Source organism: Cricetulus griseus, chromosome 2 (genome assembly GCF_003668045.3).
Source record: "Cricetulus griseus strain 17A/GY chromosome 2, alternate assembly CriGri-PICRH-1.0, whole genome shotgun sequence".
NCBI classification, from domain to species: Eukaryota; Metazoa; Chordata; class Mammalia; order Rodentia; family Cricetidae; genus Cricetulus; species Cricetulus griseus.
This window is the reverse complement of record NC_048595.1, coordinates 40,666,885-40,694,480: the sequence shown is the minus strand read 5'-3', so window position 1 is coordinate 40,694,480 and position 27,596 is coordinate 40,666,885. Positions and strand designations below refer to the sequence as shown.

Sequence of the window (27,596 nt, the reverse complement as noted above, 5' to 3'; positions counted from 1 at the left end):
AAGCAGAACATGGTGAGATCACAGCAAACAAACAAATCTAAATTCCCTGCTATCTTCAACTTGACTGTGCCCAAAGTATATTTCATCCTATTTACTAAATGAGACATGCTTCAAGGATAATGTCATCCCTGCTCAAACCAAACTGAGGACACTCAGGAAACACCCAAGTTAAAACAAAAATGTTTCTGTTTAAATTCTCAAACTAAAATTCCATTTTTAGTGATGTATGCCTACCCTGGAGTAGGGAAAACCATCTGACTTTTATTTAAGTAATCTCTTGTAGAGATGCACCAAAAATAAAAGTTAAAAAAAAAAATCCCCAAGTAAAAGTGAAGGACAAGAAATGTCAGTACTGGTTACTAAAGGACTCTAGTGCTTGTTCCAACACAGGCGGTGTTCTGAAAGATGACTTATGAGTAACTTCATCAGAGTTCCTGTTTTTAAAGTCGATGGGAAGGCTTTTAATCTGCAACTACCACTTTAAGACCCTCACAAACTTCCCCAATGAGTAACCTGTAATAATCATTTGGCTTTAAAAACAGCTAAAAAGGAAAATAATTTAATCATGGAAAATCATGCCTGCAAATTAGAAAATGTTTTTCAACTTAACTCTCAATCTTTTATGATTGAGGGAAAACGAAAATGTCAAGTACAGCAGGAATACCGCGGCAGGGGCCTTCCCGCTGTATTAATCACAGGCAACTTTTCACACCTAAGCTAAGGCTGAAAACCTAAAACCTGCACTACAGTTGTTCCGTGAACCCCAAAAAACTATCCTGAAGCTTCCAAAATATTTCCAGCAGCTACTAAAAAACAAAACCACTTCCTTCCTCACCCACCCACAAACAGCAGCATCCATGACCGACACACAAATGCAGGACCAAGCACCAGCACAACGCCAAAACATCCCAAATTCTACTTGGCCTGCAAGTGAAGATTCTACCAACAGGCGCAGGATCAGAGTTGAGCTTTCGCGTTTGGAGCTCAACTGTGACTGGTCATTGTGAGTCAACCTTCGAAAGGAGAACCGAGTTCCACAGAAATATTTCCTAAGCTGCACAGCGGGTCCCTCCGAGGGGAGCTTGGGGGCGTGGGCTGAGGGAAGGCGGCCCCTAGACCAGGGGCCCCGAGGGGTCTACTCACTCCGCAAGCCGCCAGCAGGAGAGCCATTCGCCGCAGCCGGCCTCCGTCCCAGGGGAGAGGAGGGCTCCGTCCCCGCCCCGGATGCCCCTCAGCGGCTGGCGTCCCAGTCCAGAGCAGTCGGAGGACGCCCTCCCCCGCCCTCCCCCTGCGCCGCGGCCCAGGCGCCGCCCCGATTGGCTGGCCCAGGCAAAGAGGCCCCTGGCGATTGGCCACAGGTCACCTGCATGGGAGGTGAGCGGCTGGCGATTGGCGGTTGGCCCCGTTAGGCGTCAAGGCCGAAGGAGCCGAGCCCCTCAGGACTCCCACCCCCGCCCACCCCCTCCCCCGAGAGAGGGGGAAAGGCCGGGGAAACTCGCTTCACTGGCCATCGCCGTATTTTGGCAGCTCCTGAGCTCAGAAGTTCCATCTTGATTACTGATTTTGCCTCCAAAAGTTGTTCCTGTCGTCGATTAAGGCGGGAGAAGAGGAAACACTACAACCTACTAGTAAACAAGAGCTTGGGTGTCTGTTTTATTTGTTGGTGGAGTGTCCGTGGGCTTACTGTTTTGACAGCGCCGTAAGGAGTGTAGGTGGCTTGTGAAGAACTTCAAGAATCCAAATGCTGTAACTGTGAAGTTCAGGCTGGGAGCACCTGGGCAGAGGCCCAAAATGCAGGAAATCACAGACACCAGTGATTGGCTTATAGATCTGGAAAGCAATCTCCTTTTCTATTTTTCCTGGGTATCTCGACCCTTCTAAGGCTGTAATTTTGTGGCGCACAGTTGAAGAAATACTCGCGACACTCCAACTGCACTGCTGAACTCATTGGTATTTTTAGTTGATGTAAATTGTTTCGAAGTTCATTCTGCTTTCCCTTTTATAAGCACAGAATTAGTTCTCCCATGATCTCTATCTCAGTAAATGAAACCACTAATTATCCACTCTAAAAGGCAAACCAAAAGTGTATCATTTCTCAGGGGCCTGCCTCCCCAGTCCATACCCAAATCTATCAACCAACTTCTGTAATTCTTACCTCCTCAATGTGCTTTCAATTCCACCTCTGCTCATATCCCAAATAATGGTCCCTCTTGGAATAATTTCCTTACCACAGTCTTCCTGAATCTACCAATTCACTCTCAACCTAAGAGCTAAAGTGTTATTTCCATAACATCTCACTGCCAATTAACAAACTTCCATACCTTTGCACGGTACAAAAGGATATAACTCAACATTTAACACTGACCCATACAGAGGTTTATAGCCCTTCCTGCATCTTTCAACTTATACTCCCTACTTTTCGGTCTTCCACACAAAGGTACTTTTCAAGCTCCTTTAATTTGCCAAGGACCTTCCCACTTCAGGACCCTGTGACAGCTGCTGTTCCTTTCACATTATCTCCTTGACAACAACTTTGACTCTTAATTTACCTCTCACCTTCATTTCTACACAGTGTAAATTCTTCTTTTAGGTCATCATTATTCCATGAAACTTTTCTTGTGGAACTTATCACAGCTATAATACGCTTTTATTATTTGAGTTATTGAGTAGCTATTTTGAGTCTTAATTCGTATGTGATACAATGCGGTGGTTTGGATGAGGATGGCCCCCAAAGGGTCATATATTTGAACACATGTTCTCTAATTGGAACTATCTGGGAAGGATTTTGGAGGTGTGGCCTTGTTGGGAATGTTGCTCAGTGATTGTGTGGTTTCCCACGAGGCCCTGGATTTACTCCTCAATAATAAAAAATAAAGAATAAAAAACAAAATGACCCATCAAGTCATGTTATCACACTTCTCTGCTACTGTGATAAAGCTGTGACCAAAAAGCAACCAGGGTGAGAAAGGTTTGTTTGGTTTACAGATTAAGGGGAACCTTATTATTGAGGGAAACCAGGGAACTCAGCCCAAGAACTTGAAACAGAAACCAACAGAGAAACTCTGCTTACTGTTTGCTTCCAGTGCTTGCTCAGCTTGCTTTATTATAACCTGCCCAAGGGCAGTATCACCTATGATAGGCTGCCACCCCATCAATTAGCAATCCTAAAATGCCCCCCCCAGAACACAGGCAAGCTGATGAAGGTAGTCTCTCAAAGTTCCCTTTTCCCAGATGTCCAGCACACATGTATATTTTCTTCAGTATTAGAAACCTATCCCAAAAGTCTGTATAATTCCAAATACTACATATAACATCTCTTAGGAGTAGAACACAAGAAGATCATCTTTGACTAAATAGTGAGTTGGAGGCCAACCTGAGCTACATGTGACCCTGTCTCAAAAAACTCAAAACAACCACAAGAAAACAAAACCTATCTGTTAGGTGATGATGAATCACTAGAAGTCATCAGTGATAACAACTGTACCATCCTGGTGGGAAATACTGATAACAGGGGAAGCTATGCATATGTGGAACAGGGATACGATAAGCAGGAAATCACTGAATCTCCTGGGGTTTTTGTTTTTGGTTTTTTTTTTCTTTGAATGTAAAGCTAAAATATATAATGCTCTGTTGTATTTTAAGTCAAACCAATTTCTCTAGGCATTGACCTAGCATAGAGGCCAAATGACCAGAACAGATAAAAGACTATTCAATTTTCGGAAGTCTAAACAGCCCCAGTATTTTAGCCTAAGTCTTCAGAAATTTTAAACTGAAGTCAGCCAGTCAGTTTCTATGTAGGAACAGAGGCCAGATGAGTACATATACCACTCAGCATAAGGAAGAAGCATTACCTATCTTACCATCAAAGCTGCCATGTTTCACCAAGGGAAACTGCAGTTAACACACTGTCAAACGGAAATGTTTTGTTCAGAATTAGAATTAGCAGCCCCTCCACAGGCCCACAATGCCTATGACAGTGCAAAGCCTTGCTCACCACTGTATCCTCAACTTCTTGTCACAGGGACTGGCATAACAATTAGGTGCTTGAAAATGTCTATTGGGGTAATGAATTGTCAGGCACCGTGCTGTAACAGCCTCAATACACTGTATGGGGTACACATCAGGGAAGTCAGAGGACAAGAGACTAGTTTTCCTCTATGAGTCTTTAGTACCATTCAAATTTTAATGCTTTTTTTGATGTACTATTTCCCTAATTTTCATAGGTAAGATTCTGCATTGGTCACTTAACTTTATTCTGAAAGAACTTCTAGATTTTCATTTTTAAAACCTTACATTACTAAATGAAGTACAGGCATTTGCCACTGAGCTGAGCTTAAAGAAATCTTAGTTTAGAGTCTGTTGCTTTATGCTATATTTGCATTTCATTTGGAAGTTCCTTTTGAGTGATTTTATAAGAGTTTAAACCTGAGGCATTTACATTTTGCTTTATACTTGTCTACAATAAGTATTGTAACATAAAACTCAAATACTACCCCCTTTGGGGCCTGCAAGAATGTTTTCAAAATTTGAGCCCAAACTTAAGTTAGTAATACTGCCTATTACCCATACAGCAAGCAGGTGAGCTGCTCACAGGCTGGAGAGGGAGGTAAGAGACTCAATGACCTTCTGGCTCTTTACAAAAAGCTTCCAAACTTGTCAGGCTATAAAGGCATGAAAACAGGGATAGTGGGTCACAAAACAAAACATAAAGACCTGATGTGGCAAGAGAATCATTGGGGGAAGCAGTTGACAGCAGTGGGGATGAAAACAAATTTGTCAGAGAACAAATTTAATAAAGAACAATAAAAAATTTGTGAAAAGGAAAAGGGGTGGGAGAGGCTAAGAGAGAAGAAAGAAAAAAGAGGGAAGAGCCTACAGTACATACATATATAACTGTAGGAAACTCAGCTTCACGGGATTTAAATGGACAGAGATTTTCAGTTGTATTTCCATCTCCAGACCACTCTAATTACAATGTGCTGATACTTACAATGAAGCAGTGGTGAACCAGAAAAAGAAGGAAGAGAACAAAGGTGAAGAAAAGGTAAAGAAAGCTTTAGCTGAAATGACAGTCGGAATGGAAGACTGTGTGCAGACACTGCAGGTTAGAGATACCAAATTACCACCACACAGCTACCTTTGCTGAGGGTTTATGGTACTTTAAAGATGATGAAACTGAGGTTGAAGCAGGAATAATGGTGACACCTTAAATCCCAGCACTCGGGAGGCAGAGGCAGATGGATCTATGTGAGTTCAAGGCCAGCCTAGCCTATATAGGAAGTTCTACAACATCCAAACCTACATAGAGAAACCTTGTCTCAGACCCTGTCCCCTCTGTACCATGAGCATATTATCAGTAAAATGAGTCTCTCTCTAATTTCAAGCACTTCATAAGCTTAAGAGGGGGATGTATGAGTAAGAAGAGAGGATATACGTGAAGCCCACACCGCTCCCAGCAAAAACAAGTGTTCAGATTTCACTGCTTAGATTACACTGCAGAGTGTTCTAATATAATAGATACAATATAGCTGTAATTCTGCTACTGTTATAAACCATAATGTAAACATCTGATATGTGACCCCTGTGAAAGGCTTACTCAACCCCAAAGGGATTGAGAACTACTGCTCTAGAGGGTTTTTTTTTTTTCTTATTCCTCATTTATGAATGCCTCAGGATCATTAATGACAGTTGTTTATTTAAAGGATGAAAAAGAAAATAAATTAAGGAGTATAGGTTGGGATAGTACAAGAAACAGAGCTGCCAAGATATTTTGAAAACCTAAGCTGAGTGTGACTGCACTGATACCCAGTGACGGAAGAGAGGAAAATGATTCTGTGAGAGAAGCAGCCCAGCTCTAGCAGGTCACACAGACTGAGCATACAAAGACCAAGCTTTCACATCCATCCCTTAGATCAGGGTCAAGGCTGGCATCATCAAAGACAAGAGAGGCTTAAAGATGAGGGTTTGAGAAAGAAAGGGGTGGAAGCTCAGCCTTCGTCCTGCTGAGGAAATTCCTGATTTCCTAAGGCAGAGGGACTGAAATCGTTATGAAGACAGGAGAGTCATCCACAGAGAGTTTAGCTGAAGCTATGAAAATGGGATTAAAGGCGTGGTGATGCACGCCTTTAATCCCAGCACTCAGGATTAAATCATTCACATTCAGAAGAATGGAGAGGCCTGAAAGCTTTAAAAAGCGTTAAGGAAAGCAAGCAAGTAAGAGCACTCGATGGATTTACAGGGTTGTACAGCAGAGGCCTCTAAGGGCAGGCTGAAGACACACCAGACACCTGTGTGTCAGTTTAGCCAGTAAGAGGGAAGTCTCATCTGTCACATTCAATGCAATTAAATGTAAAACAACTACCTTCTGATTGGACCCCACATCTATATTATTTATAGAACTACCTAAATTAAAAAGAAATGGATGGCAACCATGAAACTGCTGTTAAAAATCATAGCTCAGAGTAATCTACCAACCTCTTCAACTCCATATTCATTTCTTCCATCCCTTAATAACTACATCATCAAATGCTGTTTTCTAAGCCTCTGCTCAAGCCCTTTTAGGTGATGGGAGCTCACTGTGTGGAAAGACCTGAGATGAACCTTACCAAATCAAGCAGTTTCTGGGTAAGACAAAGTAGAAGGGGGTCACAAAGCACCCATTTTCTACAATTCAAGACTAAAAAATAAAACAAAATCCCCTATCTGCCACACATGTAAGTTCCTAGAGGCTAGGCTTAAGAAGCATTTTCTCTGTGCTAGAAGAGGCATGTGCTGTGTCTGTCACTCAAGCTGTTTCCTGTTCTCAAGCTGCTAGGGCAGGGATGGGGTAAAGACATCTAATAACCTATTAGCAAGGTGTTTCTCCAGTACATCTTTTTTTTTTTTTTTTATGGTTTTTCGAGACAGGGTTTCTCTGTGTAGCTTTGGAGCCTATCGTGGCACTCACTCTGTAGACCAGGCTGGCCTCAAACTCAGAGATCCGCCTGCCTCTACCTCTCAAGTGCTGGGACTAAAGGTGTGTGCCACCAACGCCAGCTACTTTTTTTCTTTTTTTTTTTTTTTTTTTTTTTTTTTTTAAGACAGGATCTCAGACTGTAGCCCAGGCTGACCTTAAACTCTCAGTGGTCCTCCTGCTGTCATTCCTCTGCCACTCAGCCACTGTACCCGTTACTCTTACTGACTATGGACCTAGACTTCCTACAATATGAGGCTGAAAACTGCTGTAACCATCTCACTACCACAGGGGGAAGCCATTGGAGAATAAGTCCTAATCAGGGTAAGCAGAGTCTAGAAATGGGGAGGGACTCTAGTGCAATCCAGACATCAGCTAGACTGTTTTTCCTGACCCATTTTGTGCTTAGTTTTCTTTCATTTTTATCCTAATTAGTACTGACCAGGTGTATGTGGCAATGACCAAATTCTATTAACAAGAAAATGAGGTAAACTCCTGAACACTTAGCAATTATTATGCCTGACTTTATAATTTGGTTTTATCAATAGCTCAATATTGACACAAAACACTTAAAATGAATCTGGCACATTTTAACATATCATTTCACATTCAAATCGCCTTATAATAACTTCATTCCTGATAAAAATCTGTATTTTGCCCTATAGAAAGCAGAAAAAATAAATGATTGTGACTTTTCTACAAAACACTAAAAAGCAAGAATAATCAACTCAGAAATTAAGAGTTCTCATTGTTTTATATCAGTTATTTTTTAAAAAAAAAAACAACCCTCCTTTCCCCAAAAAGAAAGCCATACACAAAATATCCAAACACCATGTAAAGCCTCTTACTTGAAGCTGGAGAGTATGTCGAAGAATGGTTTCTTCTAAGGCATGGATCCACTTCTCTCGTTCATCTGCATCTCGAGCTAGAACAAAAGATTAGAGTTCGCTGTGTCATTTCCTTAACAGGTTCAACTTAAGGAAGTATCTGATTTCTTAAGTAGATCCAATATCTAGGAAGAATTACAAACTACTTACAACAATTTTACCAAAAGGAATGATTATGTTTAATAATAGGTAGGTTACTTTTATCACAGACCAATGTTCCCGTGGAGATCAACCAAAAAAGCTGGGCTGATTATTTTTTAATAGCTTCATTAACTGATGAATGGATTTTAAAAGGTGGCACATATATACAGTGAAATACCAGCCAGTCATTAGCAAAAATAAAAACTGTTATTTGTGGCAGCACAGATGGAACAAGTGAAATAAGCCAGGCATAGACACAAAAGCACCATATGATCTGACTTGTATGATCCTCAAGCAGAGGATAGATGGTAGATTGCAGGTTATGAGAGGGTGAGTGGAGTGGAGAGAAGGGAGGATGGGGAAAAGGTAGGCTGCTGGGTATTAAGTTACATTAGCTAGAAGCAAGCAGCTCTGGTAAGCTGTTGTACTGTTGGGTGACTGTCAATGCCTGATACAGGATGTCCTTCTATATGCTTCAAATATGCATTGCTTTTATTGGGTGATGAATAAAGCTGTTTCAGCCAATGGCCAGGCAAAATACAGCTATGTGGGAAATCCAAACAAAGATGCAGAAAGAAGGAAGGTAGAGTCAGGGAGACCACATATAGCCACCAAAGGGTAACACGCTGGAGCATTACTTGTAAGCCACAGCCTTGTGGCAATACATAGATTAATAAAAATGGGTTGCTATATAAGGGAGAACTAGCCAGTAATAAGCCTGAGCTATTGGCCAAAGAATTGTAATTGTCTAAGTGTTATTTCATAAGGGCACAACAGCAGGAGAGAAACCAGTCCAGTGGGACCAGGCGAGACAGAGAAAAACTTCCAACAACACATACCAATAACTAAAAGAAAATATTTTTAAAGTTTTTACCATCAAGATGTGATTAATGTTTGCAGCCATAGGTACACTTAGCCTGATTGAAAATAACACAATGTATACATGCACCAAGGCATAACATTAGCCCATATGCAGGATCTTGCTTTAATGTATCAGTGAAGAAATAAATTTAACTTAGATAAATGTAAAAAAAGAAAAGAAAATCAGGTTGAAGCTACCACAAACCAAGGTAGTAAAGAATTACCAGTCAGCATCTTGTAGAAAGCAAACATCTGAAGGAGAAGTCTGCTCTTTGCCTGGCAGCATTGTAAATTCCTAAGAAGGAGTTGTATACGGATGATGCACTTAAAATTTGTCAGTGTGTGTGCCAAAGGTATTTGGGAACTCTACTTTCTGGCAAAATTGAAACCAAACCTGAAAGTTTTTTTTTTTTTTTTGGGGGGGGGTGGTTCGAGACAGGGTTTCTCTGTGGCTTTGGAGGCTGTCCTGGAACTAGCTCTTGTAGACCAGGCTGGTCTCAAACTCACAGACATCTGCCTGCCTCTGCCTCCTGAGTGCTGGGATTAAAGGCGTGTGCCACCACTGCCCAACACCAAACCTGAAAGTATTTTTAAGAGAAAAGTTGAAGATAGGACCCACAAGCACAGCGGTTCTCAACCTGTGGGTTGCAACTCCTCTAAGAGACTAACAACCCTTTCACAGGGGTCACCTAATACCATAAGAAAACAGATATTTACATTATAATTCATAACAGTAGAAACATTACAGTTAAGAAGTAACAATGAAAATAATTGATGGTTGGGTAATAGCACAACATGAGGAACTGTATTAAAGGGTTACGAACAAAATGGAGTCTGGTAAATTAGACCATGTCTGGACTGGATCCCAAAATGGCTTCACTTTGGAACTAAGGATAAATCAGAATTAAACCAACTGCCTGGTCATCTGTGTGGTCCAGGAAAATCCTGATACCTGAAATAGACTAATGAGTCCCATATCGTTAGTGATTCTGGCATCTGGCTACCAAAGCTGGTGAAAATCTCCTCTACAGGATGGCAACCTCATCTTGGTCACTGACTTGACTATCTGTCTTCCTTCCTTCCTTCCTTCCTTCCTTCCTTCCTTCCTTCCTTCCTTCCTTCCTTCCTTCCTTCATTGTTCTTTTGTTTTGTTTTATTTTGTTTTTGAGACAGGGTTTCCCTCTGTAACTCTGGGTGTCCTGGAATTCCCTCTATAGTAGACCAGGTTGGTCTCCAACTCAGAGATCTGCCTGCCTCTGCCTCTGCCTCCCATGTGCTGGGATTAAAGGTGTGTGCCACCACTGACTTGTATTTCTATAAACAATTTTTCAAATATAGTCCAGCATACAAGCAAATACACATAAATGGAGGTGCCGCTGCAGATGTAACCATACATAACTGAAACCAAGACCAGATTTATAAGTAACAAGGTGCTATTTTTAATTTTTTAAATTGATTATTATTGTATGGGTACTGCATATAGGTCAGAGGACAATTTTGGGGGGTCAGTTCTTTCTACCTTCCCCTGTGTTCTAAGGGTTAAATTAAGGTCATGCTGAACCATCTATTTTGAGCATCATTGTATTTTTAAAATAACCAAATATGAATTCTCAAAGTGAAATACATTTTTAATATCTATAACAATAAAATTAAGAGCTTGGGGCTGGAGAGATGGCTCAGAGGTTTAGAGCACCAACTGCTCTTCCAGAGGTCCTGAGTTCAATTCCCAGCAACCACATGGTGGCTCACAACCATCCGTTATGAGATCTGGTGCCCTCTTCTGGTGTGCAGATATTCATGGAAGCAGAATTGGTATACATAATAAATAAATAAAATGTTAAAAAAAGTTCAATGAATGAGTTTAACAGCACATTAAGTACAATTAACAAGACAATTAGAGAGCTGGAAGAGATTATAAGAAACAGCAGCAGCAGCCAGTCAAGGGTATGGAGTACTCATGGTGAGCTGGAAAATCAAAAGTGAAGAGCGCTTGCTGTTCTTCCAAAGGACCTGAGTTCTGTTCACAGTGTCCACACTGGGCAACTCATAACTTCCTGAAACTCCAGAACTATCTCACATACTCTTCTGGCCTCTGTGGGCACCTGCACACATGTGACACACACACACGTAAGTAAACAAATTTGAAAGTACAGATAAAGGGGCGCAAAAAAAAAAGGTAAGAAAATTTAATATATGCCCATGACTGGAATAGCAGGGGGAAATAAAGAATAGACAAGAAACCCCACTGAGGAAAGAGAAAAGCAAGAATAAATATGAGGACATGAGAAAGGAAGAGCCCATCATTCCCCTGGATCCTGTGTCCATTCCTAGCTGGCTGAGTGTCAAGAATTCTGACAATACCTGCAAAGGGCATGAAACTCCTGTTTCTAAGAAAAATTTCATGAACAAGATTACAAAACATGTTTACAGTCAAAACACATGTCATGACCTCTTAGTAACCACACACAGTATGAGTTTTCTGAGAAAATCTTACCACGATTATGAATCATGCCAACACTCAAGATGTCTTACAGTGTATGACCTATGTGTTGTAAGAGTCTCTGACCTTTCTTGTCCTACACTTTTACATAATCAGCACACCTTATCTGCAAACCCCTACAATACATCTCCATAAATCACTTTACACACTCTCATTTACCATTAGATAAAATACACCAAAACAGTTTAATCTTTTAAACACAGCTTCAGTTCAAAACCCACAAAAGGCACACACACCTGTGCTCCTAAGAAATTTCAGTTAACCTCTCTCAAGAAGTCTGCACTTCCTTGTGTGTACAATATCCCCATCCTCAACACACACACACACACACACACACAGAGAGAGAGAGAGAGAGAGAGAGAGAGAGAGAGAGAGAGAGAGAGAGAGAGAGAGAGAGAGCATGATGCCTGTTTGTAATAAACCCCAGTCTTGCTTCATTCTAACTTCCTGAAATCCTGTGGTGTCACTTGAATCAGAATCTTGACTTCACTTGAATAGAGGTTCTTAAATCACCACTCAGGAGTCACAGCTAACGAAGCTGCACTGCTCACTGCTAGTGACGCTACCTGGCTGGGAAGTTTCCAAAATGGATGAAAGACATTAAGCCACAGATTTCAGAAGCTCTCGAAATCCCAGGCAGGTTACTCACTATAGAATCAAATATTTCAACAAATACTGAAGGCACTCTCAATACTCCAGAGTAAAGTGGCTGGATAAACCATACAGAACTATGTAGGCGTGTGTGTGTGTGTGTGTGTGTGTGTGTGTGTGTGTGTGTGTGTGTGTGTGTGTGTGTATGCACTCGGGTACACACACTCGTGCACGAGCAACATGAGCTACCAACTTAGATTCTCTTGGGATAAAGGACATTACTGGGGCAACTGGTGAAACTTGAGAATCAATGAATCAGGTGGCATTAATATATCAAAGCCAATCTCCTTACATTAACATTTCTAATGCTAATGGCTATATTGTACATATTCAGGAAATTTCCATTTAGGGAAATAAAGAATTCAGAAGGTTCTTAATACTATAAGGTTGAGATAATTTTTAAATTTGTTTTTAGGCATTAACATATTTGTAGTGTGTGTGCCTGTGCAGAGGTTAGTGGACAACTTGAAGATGCAGGTTCTCTCCTTCTACCATGTAGGTCCCAGGAGCAAACTCAGGTCATGCTCTGTTGTCTGTACTCTGCGTTTCTAGAAAAGTTTTAGAATCAGCTTGGGAAAATTCAGATTTTTGAATTTTAATTATCATTTTATTTAGTCTAGAAATTGAATTAAAATTGAGCATTATAGAATGGGAGTTCTTCATGAATATCATGTTTCCATTTATTTAGGTTATATTTGTCTTATAATGTCCATTTTACAATTTAATAGTTGTATTTAAAAATCTCAATCTTGGCTGGTGAGATGTTTCACTGGGTAAAGGCACTTGCCACCAAGTCTGATGAGCATGACCCCACACACACACACAAAAATAAACTTTGGCCCTCAGATCTAAGTGCCTGCCTGTGTCTGTGTGTCTACCCAGTTGTTCGCCTACTCCAGTTTCTCTGACATGAGAGAGCTAGTTCTATCAGCAGCCAGGGAGTCAGGAGGATCCAAATTCAAGGTTATCCTTGGCTATTGGAGCAAAGATTATACAGTATTCTGCCTGCATGTATGCATGGAAGTCAGAAGAGGGCACCAGATCTCATTACAGATGGTTGTGAGCCACCACGTGGTTGCTGGGAATTGAACTCAGGACCTCTGGAAGAGCAGCCAGTGCTCTTAACTTGAGTTCTCTCTCTAGCCCTGGAACAAATATAAATAAATGAGTGAAACATTAAAAACAAGAAATAGATGCCACTGTGTATGTAGACACTTGATTTGAGACAAAAGTGCACTAGTGTGCAGTAAGGAACAACTCTTTAGGAATAATAATGAAGAAAAATGAAATCTGACCCTACCTTGTAAACATAATCAATCCAAATACTCTTAGTTCTTAATTTGAAAGGAAAATCAGAGTTTGAAGGCAAAGAGTCTTTTTAATTTTTCTATAGAAAAAAAAATCTCCTAAGGGGGACACAAAACCCCTAATTATAAAGAAAAATGACATAAACTACCCCAAGGAGTGGGGGGGGGGGGCTCAAGAAAGGCTCTGAGGTAAGATTAGTGCTGAATTTTACAGACTAGTAGGAATCAGAAGCAAAGACAGGGTATGGGTACAGGTTATGTGGAGAGGAGAGGCCCTGACAGGAATATCCCAAGCAGAAAGGACAGACTAAATAAAGTACATGAGTGACTGAGAGAAGGGCTAGTGAGCATCAGAAAACACAGCCCATGCCAGGCTACCTGTACTGTCATTGACCTTAGCAAGCCTTGTACAGCACCCAAGTACTCACTGCTGTGTCTCTAAATTAGGGGCTGGAATGAAATCATCCCTGCTGGCTGAAAATTCTAGATTTTATTATTCTGACTGGTTTAGTACATATTCTCCAATTCTCCTGCGTCAGTAAACAACTTCTGCCCTAGGAAATCTACTGGGGAAGATACCTTTGTGTACAATGAGGTGACTGGCTAGTCAATCATAACAAGGTATCTGTTCCTATGAGAAATATATTAATGACATAAGACACAGACCACCTGCACAGACTGCTCTCCATAAGGAAAATGAAAGTTTTTATGTTAGTTCTGAGTGAGCTGTGCTCAGTGTTCAAGAGTATGACTTAGTAAGTTAGTTACAACAACTCTAAGTACTGACTACATTGTTACTAATGTGCCAACAGTTCATGTACATGTCAATAATAGTCCTTTTCCTTTTATTCATCTTTCTAAATCCAGGGTCTCACGTACCCCAGATAAGGCTAGAAATTACTACATAGCCAAGGACCACCTTGAACCTCCTGCCTCCTGCTGATCCTCCTGCCTCCAACTCCCAAGTTCTGGGATTACTCCCTTCCTGTTTTGGGCATGCTAAACAAGCACTCTACAACCTGAGCTACATCCCCAGCCCATGTGGTTTTAGACATCCAGTTCATCTCAAGGTGTTCTCTAGCATCCACCATTCCTCTTCATACATGATGAAACCTGTTTTATACCCTCTAAGCCAGTAAGCTGCGTTTGACTCACAACGAGGGACATATTTATAACATGGCCTGGTTAGCATATATACATGTATATAAATACATATGTACATATAAAACCAGAACATTAGATTCACAAAACAATACTTGCTTTTACAACATGTTATTAATATTCATTCTCTACCCCTCCCAGGACTCACTATATAGCCCTGGCTGGCTTGGAACTCACTTTATAGACCAGGCTGGCTTGGAACTGGTAGGAATCTACCTGCCCCTCCCTGCCTCACAAGTGCTGAGATTAAAGGTGTACACTATGAAGCCCAGCATGTTCTCTCTTTATGTTTCACTTTTATGATGATGGGGAGTATGGCTGAGGAGATGGCTTAATAGGAAAATTTGCCACACAAACATGAGGACTTGAATCTGGATGTCTAGTATCCAAACAAAAGGTAATGGCAGCACCAGAAAATGGAGATAGGGGATCCCAGGGACTTCCCAGCAAGTCAGCATTGATGAGAGATGTCCTTCTGTATGCTGTGAATATATGTTTCTCTTACGGGTTGATGAATAAAGCTGTTCAATGGACAGGCAGGATTTAACTAGGTGGGAAATCCAAACAGGGATAGAGAAAGGTAATAGGTAGAGTCAGGGAGATTCCATGTAGCTGCTAAGGAAGCAAGAGACCTGGGCATCACCCGAAAGCCAAGACCACATAGAGATACACAGATTAATAGAAATGGATTAATATTTGAGAGCTAGCCAATAAGACACCTAAGCCATCAATCAAAATATATATATAATATATATATATATATTATATATATATATTCCAGCACTTGGGAGGCAGAGGCAGGCAGATCTCTGTGAGTTCGAGGCCAGCCTGGTCTCCAGAGCTAGCTCCAGGACAGCCTCCAAAACCACAGAGAAACCCTGTCTCGGAAAAGAAAAAGAAAAAGAAACTCTGAGAACTGCTGGCATATATATAATATCCTACTGGATTACTTATTACTCCTTCCACTGAATTCTAAGTCCCCAGAAAACAGAATTTGGTCAGTCTAATTTGTTGCTCTATTGCAAGTACCTAGCAAACCACCTTGCTCATCACATGATGGATGGATGGATGGATGGATGGATGGATGGATACTAAATACAACCATTCCTCTTAGATAATTTGGTAGCTCAAAGTGCAACTGACATATTGAATAGTCAAAATGTTTCATTCTGTTGGCACAGTGGTCAGTCCAGGTCCTCAGAATAGCATGTTTCACCAAAGCTAGCTCACTGAGCCAGACCCCCAGGAGAAGCTATTTTTAGAAGGCAGTAAGGTGATATGGAAAGAGAACGACCAAATCTAAGCCAATGTTTTTATAGCCAGAAATTTTCAGAATTGTGGTTTTAATAAGCTGCTTATTATAGAAGTTAGAGGGGAGAGCAGATGAAAAGATATGTGTATTTTATACCTTGTGTACCTTTCAATCAAACCAGATAGAATGCTCCAGGCTTATGACCCCATCTCACCCCCACTTCTCTAAGTCAGCTATGTCTGGACTAGAATCTGGTCCACATTTTCTTAATTCTGTAACACTACCATTTTCTTAGTAAATAACCAGTACTCACAATTACAGAACAAATGGTCATTTGTCTTCTAGCATGATGCCTTTTCTCAATGAAGCCTCCTGACCAGCCTTGTCTTTGTTTTTTGTTTGTTTTCCCCTGATGCTATGATTAAATGTTTTCATAAAAAGAACTTAAGGGAGGATGGTTTTATTTTAGCTCAGAGTGCAAGGCACAGCAGGGATGTTAGGGCAACGGGAGCTTGAAGCAGCACATCACATCTGTTCACAAGCAGAAAGCAGTGAAGCATACTGTGGTTTAGTTCTCTTCCTCTATTTTATCCAGTCCAGGACCATGAGCCCAGGGAATGGTTCTGCCCACATTTAAGATAGGTCTTTCCACATCAATGAATGTCAAGATAACCCCCCTCCATAAGCATGCCCGGGGTCCAGGACTCTCTTTTATGGTCTGTCAAACTAACGATTAACCCTAACCATCATAAGTCTTTACAGAAGACTGCCCCCTAACCCAGCATCCTCCATTCCCACTACCTTGCCCTGCTGTTTCTTTAGTTTTCTTATGCTTTTAACATTCATGCTGGTTCATGGTTATTCTTTATTGTCCAACTTTCCTGTCACTGGAATATTAAGCTCCACAAAAGCAGGGGTTTTTCTGGGGGGTGGGAGTGGCATACACCTTTAATCCCAGCACTCAGGAGGCAGAGGCAGGTGGATCTCTGTGAAGTCGGGGTCAGCCTGACCTACAGAGCTACACAGAGAAACCCTGTCTCAAAACAAACAAACAAAGCAGGAGTCAGTCTTTTACTTCTTGTCATATCCCAACCAGGCAGAATCTTATCAGAGAAATAACTGTTCAACAAAATAATTATTGAGTGAAAACTGATGACACACTAATAATATTACTGAGTGTAGTGCTCCATTTTGTTTATAATCAAAAGTTAGGCTCTCTTTCTCTCTTTCTCTTTCTCTTTCTCTCTCTCTCTCTCTCTCTCACACACACACACACACACTTTCTCTCTCTCTTTGGTTTTTTGAGGCAAGGTCTAACTTACTTACTCTGGCTGTCCTGGAACTCACTCTGTAGACCAGACTGGACTCAAAACTCACAGAGATCCATCTGCCTCTGTCTCCCGAGTGTTGGGATTAAAGGCATGTACTACCATACTCAAAAAATTATTTCTAAGAAATTATTTTTGCTTGATCTTATTAAATATTCCATAATTGGCTCCTTCAAAGATTTATTAATAGTTATAGCTGAAGTCTCTAAACTGTCAAAATGCATGCAAATATTTGCAAATGTGTCTCTCCTCCACAACTTGTTTTGATTATATGAAGCAATATTGTGAGTCTCCAGGACAGAGTCAGCATTGTATTAGACAACTGTGTGTTCATTCAGTCAAAGACAATGAAAACCGTGAGTTCTTTTCAATTCATTCACCAATCACATTCTTGTCAAATTATTCCTACTCAATGAAAATTCTTGACAAATTAATATGCAAATATATACTAATACTTTTAGCTCCTACAGGGGCTTTCTATACTGCATTAACTTCAGGTTTTAGTGAAGAAGTAAAAGTATCAGTCAGTCACTATTCCTGAACTTTAATAAAACAAGACTTTAAGTCCTTTTTCAAGACATGGGAATACAGGAGATTTGAGGAAGGCTGTGGTTTTAGAGAGTTCACCCAGACATTCAACAGCAAAGTGCTTGGGCAGCACAGGAACTGGGAAAGGGGAGAGGGGGAGTTAGTGGAGCAGCAGAAAGTGTGAAGGAAATGATACAGGCCTGAGTCAAGTCACGGACTCAGGAGACAGAAGGAGCATCCAATGGACAAAGTGCCACATGAATACAAACAAGGAGATGGAGAGCAAGAGCAGGCTTCGGCTTGGCTAGCTGGCAAACCCCAAGGGCTATGACACATGCACACAACCCTGGCACTCGGGAATAAGAGAACTGTCAGTTCAAGGTCAGCCCAGCAAGATCTTAAACAAACAAAACACAGCAAAGAATATACAAGATGAAAAATAAGATGGCTTCAAAATTTTTATTGAGGTCTGAAAAGCCTCACTGTCAGAAATTGGTTGTTTTCTGGTTAAAGTGTGTGCATGCTTGTGTGTGTGTGTGTGTGTGTGTGTGTGTGTGTGTGTGTGTGTGTGTCGCAAGTACATGTGTGTAAGTATGTGTGTACATGAGATGTATGTAGGGGCATGTGCATTTGGGGGAGTACATCTGTATGTGTGCATGAATATGTGTGTGTATGAGTGGAGTAAGGTATCTTCCTCAAACACTATTTTTTCAGACAAGGTACCTCACTGACCTGGAGCTCAACACCCAGCTCTTTGCTAGAATTCTGGAAAGCAAACTCAGGTCCTCATGCTTGTGTGGCAAGCACTTTACTTACTGAGCCATCTCTCCAGTCCTAGAAGTTCTAAGTTAATTGTACATGCCTGTAATCCCAGCCCTCTGGAGGTAAGGCAAGAGGATTTCTGTGAATTCAAGGCCAGCCTGAGATACATAACCAAGCAAACCAAAGTTATATATAGCAGGTCTCATCTTTAAGAAAATAATAAAAGTTTTACTGAATTTATGAACAAGAAGTACTCATACACATGTTATTAGAAAAAACTTCCCTCTCAGGGGAAAAACAAAAATGAGAATATATCTTTAATGCATTTTGGGGTCAAGAAGAGAGAGTGGGGCAGAGGAAGGTGATTTTAAGAGTCCAAAGCCAAGTGTCAGCCCACAAGGGGAAATACAGAACACGTCAGAAAGAAAAGAAAATAGATGAAAGGAAACTAAAAGGAAAAATCAATGCCTATTTAAAAAAAAAAATCCAGGAAAGAGCAGAGTGTAGTGGCTCGTGCCTATAAACCCAGCACTTAGAAAGAGCAGGGTATGGTGGCTTGTGCCTATAAGCCCAGCACTTGGAAAAAGCAGGGTGTGGTGGCTTGTGCCTGTAAGCCCAACACTTGGAAAGCTGAGTCAGAGTTCCAGGTCAGCCAGGCTACAGAGTAAGGCATGACAATAATGCTGCTGCTGCTGCTGATAATAATAATAATAACAATAATAATAATAAGTAAAATTCGGGAAATAGACTAAAACAAAGCAAGCAACATATGTGAAAAAGAGAATTAGCTATTAACTCTTTTATTTGCTTTTGAAGTAAACAAGATCAAATAGATGAGATCTAAGTAATAGAATCCTATCAAGAAGTTATAATAATTGATGTATGATTTTAAATTTTTAAATTAAATGCTTAGAGAAAACAGACATTCTCCTTTACACATTCTCCTTCTGCACATAAAAGAAGAAATGTGTATGTTTCTTTGGAGCAGAGTAGCAGGAAGGCATTCTGCATTATCATGTATAATATTCCTTCAAAAGGTCTTACTCTGGCTCCAGTTTCTCCAAAGAATTCTGCTCTGGGCAAAGCCACTTCCTCTCTCTTCTATATTTAGCGCTAAACTGTTAACATAATATCTTTGCCTTTCCTTCAGAAAGGATACACTTCTTCTAGATCAAGACTGTAGTTATAATCCTGTACATTCCACAAGCTTCAGCCCTAAATTGTCCTGTAAAAGACAATTTAGACACAACAAAATGTCATTGATTCAGCACTCATTACAACACGGTATTTATATTTTTGCCAAATCACTATGCTTAAACCAATGCTGAATACCTCATATTCCACACTGATTTTTCTTAGAAAAAGCAGGTTTCTCTTTTTTTACATTTATTTATTTATATTAGAAAGAAAATTATTTTACATGTCAATCCCAGGTCCCTCTCCCTCCCCTCCTCCTCTGCCCCTCCAACTAACACCCTACCTATCCCATACCCTTTCTGCTCCCCAGGGAGGGTGAGGCCTTCCATAGAGGGTCTTCAAAGTCTGTCATATTCTTTGGGATAGGGCCTAGGCCAACCCAATTGTGTCTAGGCTCAGGGAGTATCCCTCCAGGTGGGATGGGCTCCCAAAGTCCATTCCTATGCTAGGGATAAGTACTGATCCACTACAAGGGGCCCCATAGATTTCCAAGGTCTCCTCACTGACACCCACATTCAGGGGGTCTGGATCAGTCCCATGCTGGTTTCCCAGCTATCAGTCTGGGGACCAAGAGTTCTCCCTTGTTCAGGTCAGCTGTTTCTGTGGGTTTCACCAGCCTGGTATGGACCCCTTTGCTCATCAGTTCTCCTTCTCTGCAACTGGAAGCAGGTTTGTGAACAGAACAAATAACTAAGAGAAGATATATTGGATTGTTACCCTCAAAACCTTTGAACTGCTCCCTCTGTCGGCATAAGAAGAGAACTGAATGGTATGAACAGAACCGAATTAAGATGGAGTCAGGTCAATGGCTGACTCCCACACACTGCTCATTAACTCCATTCAAAGAACATTCCCATGCCTGCTGTGGCCAGGCTCCTAAGCCTCCCTAACAGTTGGTGACAGACCTGTGAATGTCTTGTGATAATGATTCACTACCATCTCTTCTGACCATCATCCCAGTTAACCTTGCCTCGGTGGGCCTAGCACAGTGTTGCATCTCTGCATGGATACACACTGAGCACAGAAGAATCCTGACAACAACCCTAGCTGCTAGCATGATACCCTCTACCTCATTAGCGTGAATGTAGTCCCAGCAAGGATTATGGTGCCTAGCATAACATTACGCTGACCCTTAGTGGCTGGTTCTCCACAAGTCATTTTTTTTTATTCACCAGAGGTTCACTTCTACTGTGTATTCTAATCACCTTCTCTAGGAATAAAAAATCTCCAATCATCTTCTATAAAAAAAAAAAAAAGCAAAACAAAAGCCACTTGTCACATCCCTGCCCATATCCCTTCCATCACCCGCACGCAAGCACTTGGATCAACAGCCTTTATATAACAAATACCCGACTTCTCCAACAATGCATTCACCTGAAGATGGCCTCACTGCAGCCAGCAGCCTACCCAGACAGCTGTCTATATTCATTTAAATTTGAGCCCTTTCCAAATGTCAGTCAAGTTGTCTTAAGGTCCCCTTAATTTAATTTTAAGAAAATGTGGGTTAAGCATGTAGCTCAGCTGGTAGTGTGCTTACCAAACATGTACAAAGTTGTGGGGCTTGATCCCCTGCACTGCATAAACCAGGTATTGTGGTGTACACACCAATCCAATAACTAGGAAATGAAAGAGAATCTGAAGTTCAAGACCATCCTCAGATAGCAAGCTTGAGGTCAGCCTGGGTACATGAGAACCACACACACACACAGCAATATACAATATAACTTTAGCTCATATGATAAACTGATGTTACATATGGAGTGTTTTAGTAAGAGTATAATGGTCATGAAAATGAATATTCATACCCTGAATGTGTAAGAGTTAACAAAAGGGCTGAAAAGAAACCGTGGCAGAACTAGGCAATCTGAAACTTCAAAACAAGGGTCAGTGCAATCCAGGCATTATCGGGAATTGCCAAGGTTTTAACTCATTTAACCCATAATATGGAAAGTATCAGAAACTGTGTACAACCAAGAAGTTGCTGCTGGAACGAGAATTTGAAATTAGTTTCTTAATCAGTGAATTTCACTGTGTTCACCTCTTTTTACACCGAGAAGATAGCCTAATTCCTTGTGTTACAATACACACTCAGGTACTTGCCGACTTCACAAAAACAAATCAATTTTTAAAAATGAGAGGGTGAGCTGGGCAAGGGCTATACACCCTTAATCCCAGCACTGAGGAGGCACAGGCAGGCAGATCTGAGTTTGAGGCCAGCCTGGTCTACAGAGCAAGTTCCAGGACAGACAGGGCTACACTGAGAAACCCTGTCTAGAAAAACCAAAAAGAGTAGAAGAAATAAATTGAACACTAGTATTTCTACAAGTTATTGTAAAAAGAGGAAAAGTTCCTTTCATTATGTAGCTTTACTCACTCTTTACACCGAGCAATGTGCCCCAAACTAAAAAGATTGCTCACTAAGAGCCACAAGGTCCTCCCCATCCCCCATCCCCCTCCCCCTCCCCAGCACCAAGCTATCTAAGCAACAGCAATTGCTTGGGGCAGAAATCGATAGCTCCAGCAGGGACCTCTGCAGATGCAGCTTCCAAGAGTCACCGCCCATTCTGGGGCGGGGCATTCCATGACACAGCTGCCGAGCTCCTGAAGTTACCCCAAATGAACTCTGGTTCACTCGTTGTTCTGTCAAACCCTCCATAGCATGATGTACTAATGCCATTGAAGCCAAGAGCTGAAATAAGAATTCCTCCCTATGAGTTGTTTCCATCAAGTATCTGGTCACCACTACAGAGACGTTACTAATAGCCACAGGATGACTTGTTCTTACACAAACGCAGGACTGGAGGGTCAGGGAGGTGACAAACAGCAGATCATTCTCCCCTTCAGGCAGTAGGACTGGAGGGATACTTAGCATCACCCTTACATTACTCTCCCAGATTGTCACACTGACATTTTACATTAGCAATTAAGAAAAACAAATTGTGGAATAAGTTGTAAATTACTAACAAAAATAAAACTGGATTGGAGAGGTCTAGCTACTCATTATACTAGAGTCCATAATTAGACTTGAGAAGATTGTAATTTCAAATATTTAGGGAGGATCATGAACAGAAAGCAAATTAAGAAGAACATAGGTACACTAGTGAGATCTAATCCTCCCACAGTAATACAACAAACTCCCAACAAATGAATCCAGCCCTATCCACCCTCCACAAACATCCCAAGCACCACTGAAATTATAACAGCTAATTACAGAATTAATTACAGCTGATTTACTTCCCTTACATGAACTGTGTTGTAGATTTTTGTTTCGGAACAGTTGCCATATAAAAATCAGAAACATAAAACTACAGAGGCACTATCACAAGTCAATAGAAGACAGTACCACGTTTACCAGTGTTAATGCTGAGGTTAACAGCTCTCCAAGCAGGAGACACTTAAACCTTTAGTATGACAACAACTATCTATTCTAAACAACTGACCATGCAGGTGTGTGCAAAGCTGGCCAGTGTTAGTTAGTGTACTGGAGACATCAATGCATTGATATACTTGACCAATAGGACATTTTATTATTTTTTTATTTATTTGCATTGGTGTTTTGCCTGCATATATTCTATATAAGGGTGTCAGATCTTGGAGTTACAGTTGTTAGCTGCCATCTGGGTGCTGGGAATTGAACCTGGGTCTTCTGGAAGAGCAATCAGTGCTCTTAACCACTGAACCATCTCTCCAGCCCCCCACCCAGGACTTTTCACCATTAGCTTGTCTACAAACACACTTTAGAACCACTGACCTAGATGGATCTAAGCACAAAACCTGGCTCTACCACTTGAGCTTCCTAAAACCCAGTTTCTCCCACTTTAGAAGTGAAGCTATCTATGATTATGGGTTTAGCGATTACATAAGTGGTGTAGCTTTGTTGAACAACGTCTGGTTCGTATCAGTAACTTAGTAGCAACCCGATAGTTGTTAGCAACACAGCACTGCTACTGCTTTCTAAGTAATGGAACACAGAAACATTGCATGGTATTTTATACTTGCATTCAACTGCATTGTTATTTGAAGGTCCTCCTAGTTTACATTAATTCCTTCCTGATAAAATGATAGCTCATGATAGCTAGGTGACTTATGTCTATAATAAGTCATGAAGGCCTTGGTTTGATCCTCAGCACCTCATAAACTGAACAAGGTAATGCAGCCCTGTAATCCCACATCTCAGGATGTAGAGGCAGGAGGATCAGAAGTTCAAGGTCATCCTCTCTGGCCATAGAGCAAGTTCTTGGCTAGCCAAGAATTCATGAGAACCTGTCTCAAAAATAAAGTACTAAATATTGTGTTCAGTTTTCATTTTGCTTTACATTAGCCCCTAACTTCCTTATTTATAAAATAAAAATGGCACTAGTACTTACTTTGCAATGTAGTGTGCTGCATGACTTAATAAAGGTAGAATTCCAAATAATGTCTCGTATAAAATAAACATTCAATAAGTGTTTGCTATTATTATCCCAATATCCATAATGTTATAAATCATTACATATATTAAATCAAAGATACAACTTCACAAGCCAGACATAGTAGCTCACCCCTGCAATCCCAGCACCTGGGAAGCTCAGGCAGACTGCTAAGTCATTCAAGGTCATTCTCAGCCTCATTTTGAAGCCAGCCTAAGTTGCATGAGATCTTGTCTCAAAATGAAGACAAAAAAAGTTACAACTTTATTTGGAAGTAAAATTCAAACAACTGGACTTTTCTAATCATTAAAGTGAACTACAGACCTTCATCTCTTCTATTAGTCTGAGTCATATAAAATGCTGATAGGAGACTACTTTTGATCTATGAAAACAACAATTTCAGATGATTAGTTTCTGGGCTGGGAATATGCCTCAATGAGGTAAGTGCTTGCCACACAAGCACAAAGACCTGAGCTTAGATCCAAACACTCACATGAAAAGTCAGGGGTTCCCAGAACCCCTTAACTTTAGAAGCTGAGATAGGCAGTTCCCCTGGGCTTGCTGACCTAGCCACCAGACTAGCCAATGTGTGAGCACCAAGTTCAGTGAGAGACCCTTGGCTCAAAAAAACAAGAGAGTGACAGAGAAAGACATCTGATGTAGACCTGATTTACACACATAACACACACACACACACACACACACACACACACACACACACACACACACACACGCCTCCATCCTAACTTCTCTGATTGCTCTTCCCAGTCTGCCGGCATTCCATCCTATTTGACCTTAGATTTTGCGCCCTGTGACCTCCAAAACAGACAATAGATACTACTGCCAATGTTTTTCACCAAAGATTTAAAAATAAAAGGCTTTATGTAGCTCACAAAGGCACAGTTTGGCCAACATTTTTTCAAATGTTTTAAAATCTGGAAATTTTACATACTCATTTCCCATTGAGTAAGAAAAAGTAAATGTGACTTCTTTTGAAAAGAAGTGAAGAATGTGCCAACGTTCAACAAGTCTCTGGACCAAGTACAGCAGCTTCCCCTTTCCACATTGCTCGTCTTCGTTATTATCCTACATTTTATTTCATGCTGTATGTGTATGGTGCTTGTTTGTCTATGTGTGCCATAACACATGTGCAGAGGTCAGAAGGTAATTTTTGCGAATCTGTTCTCTCCTTTCATCATGTTGGTTCCAGGAATTGAACTCTGGTCATCAGACATGCAGACCTCAAAATGCTAGTTTTTGTCTAGCTTCAATCCTACTTAGCCATTCAAACGTTCAACCTCTAGTTCTACTTAATAGCAACATGCTAATAACTATCTTCATTTGCACTTGATATCAGGCTCAGTTCCCATCATCTCTGTATCTCCAAACTAAATTCCTCAAGACACTAGTTCTAGACCGTTTCAGAGGTGACAAAGTTCAATCAAGAACCAAGCCAAGAACACCATTACTACTAAATTCTCCTCCCACGTTTCTAAACCAGTCACCAGCTCCTGCTGATTTACCCACTACAAATGTCAATCTATTCCTCTTTGCTTTCCCATTACCACTGCTTTGATCTGTTCAGGGCCCCATTACCAGCCACAGCTATTTCACCACAGATCTGTCTATCCTCCCAGCCAAAAGCAATGTCTGCAGCTGTGCTGTAGGTCCCATCAGCTCTTGCCTTCTCCAGAACACTGAGCCAACAACACCCCACTCAACTACCACCACCCCACCCCTTTTCTCTCCAGCATCATCAGCTCTTCCTCTTCATGGAATCACTGTTGTCAACACAGAAACATGCTATTGATGTTCCTTTTGTCCTTAAACATAATTAAAATCTCTCCAAACTCCCATGGCTTGAAATCCCTTCTTCTGTTCCTGCTATCAGCTCAGAATTTGAAAGCACTCTGTCTTGGTTTACAGTGGCTCTTCTCGAGGGTGTCAAAAACTCACGATTAACTCCACTGTGACATCATCCATTCCTGCTCACTTCCCTGGTCTGTCAGCAGCATCTGGCACAGTTGCTGATCCCTCTCCCTCCTAGAAAGCACTGTCTCTAGATTCCACTTGCTTTTGTACCCTCTTGTTACCAGTCTCTCTTGCAGATTCTGCCTCAACTTGAAGCCTCTAAAATACACATTAAAGTGCCTACAGCTCAGTGTTCGGACTTTTTTCTTTCTACTCTTATTCCCAAATTCTCACAGCCATAAATACCATCTTTGTGCCAGTGAGTTCCCAGGTTTATTTTTCTAACCAGAAAATTTCCCCTGAATTCCATATCCAAACTACACAGTCATCAGGTTTACCAAATTCTCCTTTCTTCCAAACTAGTTCTTCTCAGAATCATCCTCTTCAGTTAATGGCAACTCTGTTCTTTTTACCCCAACCAAAACTCTGTGTCAACCTGAACATGCCTTTCCATCATATGCTACAACTCAACCTTCACAATAAATACAACATCATTGGCCGGTCAGTGATGGCACATGCCTTTAATCCCAACACTGGGAGGCATATACAGGTGGATCTCTGTGAGTTTGGGGCCAGCCTGGTCTATACAGCAAGTTCTAGGACAGCCATGCTGTTACACAGAGAAACCCTGTTTTGAAAAATAAAACAACATAAAACATGAATATGACTTAGCTTATATAAAAGTAACTAAGTTATGCAACAATATGGATGAACTTTAAAACACTGCTCTTAGCTAAAATAAAGTAAGGCAAAAGAGAATACACATAATATGGTCCCATTAGTGTAAAACTCCCCAATGGGCATGCTCACCTCTACTGATGGAGAGCAGATCAGTAATTGCATAGGAGGGGGTATCTGAAAGGGCAGCGATCTTTTGGAGTGATAGAAATCTATGTTGATTGTGGTAGCAGCTATATTTAAATAAACTGGCCAAAACCTACTAAAATATATGATACATATATTTTTAAATGTTTTTATCTGAAGGTATTTTTTAAATTGTAATTTATTATTATTATTACTGTTTCAGTGTATGTGTAACATGAATACATGTATGATGGAGGGAGTTCAGGCATGCCACAGTATGTGTGAGACCAGAGATCACTGTATGGAGTTGGTTCTCTCCTCCCACCTTTAACTGGACCCCAGGGATCAAACTCATCAAGCTTTTGCAGCAGGAGCTTTTACCCACTAAGCCATCATATCTCATCAGCTCCTCATGCATAAATTTTATTTCACGTTAATTATACTCCACTAAAGTTGATTAAGCACACATACAATTGGACCACTTTTGCTACCTTCCTACCCCCACTGGTGCAGTATGGAAACTCTCACTCTTTCTCTCTTCTTGTCTACAGTAGCCTCCTAAATGATTTCCTGGGTCTATGGCCCTCTGCACCTTATTCTCAACACAGTGCCTGGAGCAACCCTGTAAAATAGGAATCTCATCATGTCACTCTCTGATCAAAATGTCATCCTAATGGTCTTTCACGGCAATAAAAATTCCTTTTTATTTATTTTTATTTAGTTTTTGACAATAAGGTCTCACTCTGCAGCCCAGGCAGGCCTGAAACTCACTCTGTAGACTCCGAGTTCTAACTTCACACAGGAAAAAGGTAACACTCAAACTTGTTATGATAATATATATCAACCTGAACTTGCTTTCAATTCTCATCAGCAATTTAAGATCAA

General features: G+C 40.9%; 1 protein-coding gene across 5 annotated transcripts in view; it reads right to left on the bottom strand.

The window, feature by feature from the left end:
• Nucleotides 1-27,596, bottom strand: part of Osbpl9 (oxysterol binding protein like 9) — a 132,350-nt gene that overhangs the window by 60,048 nt on the left and 44,706 nt on the right. For 4 of the 5 annotated variants that reach the window (XM_027402438.2, XM_027402439.2, XM_027402441.2 and 1 more), the window contains exon 4: nt 7,801-7,877. In XM_027402438.2, coding sequence (XP_027258239.1) covers nt 7,801-7,877 — 77 coding nt within the window. Of the gene's footprint in view, nt 1-1,143; nt 1,288-7,800; nt 7,878-27,596 lie in introns of those variants that run through there. The other variant, XM_027402444.2, reaches the window with a different exon arrangement.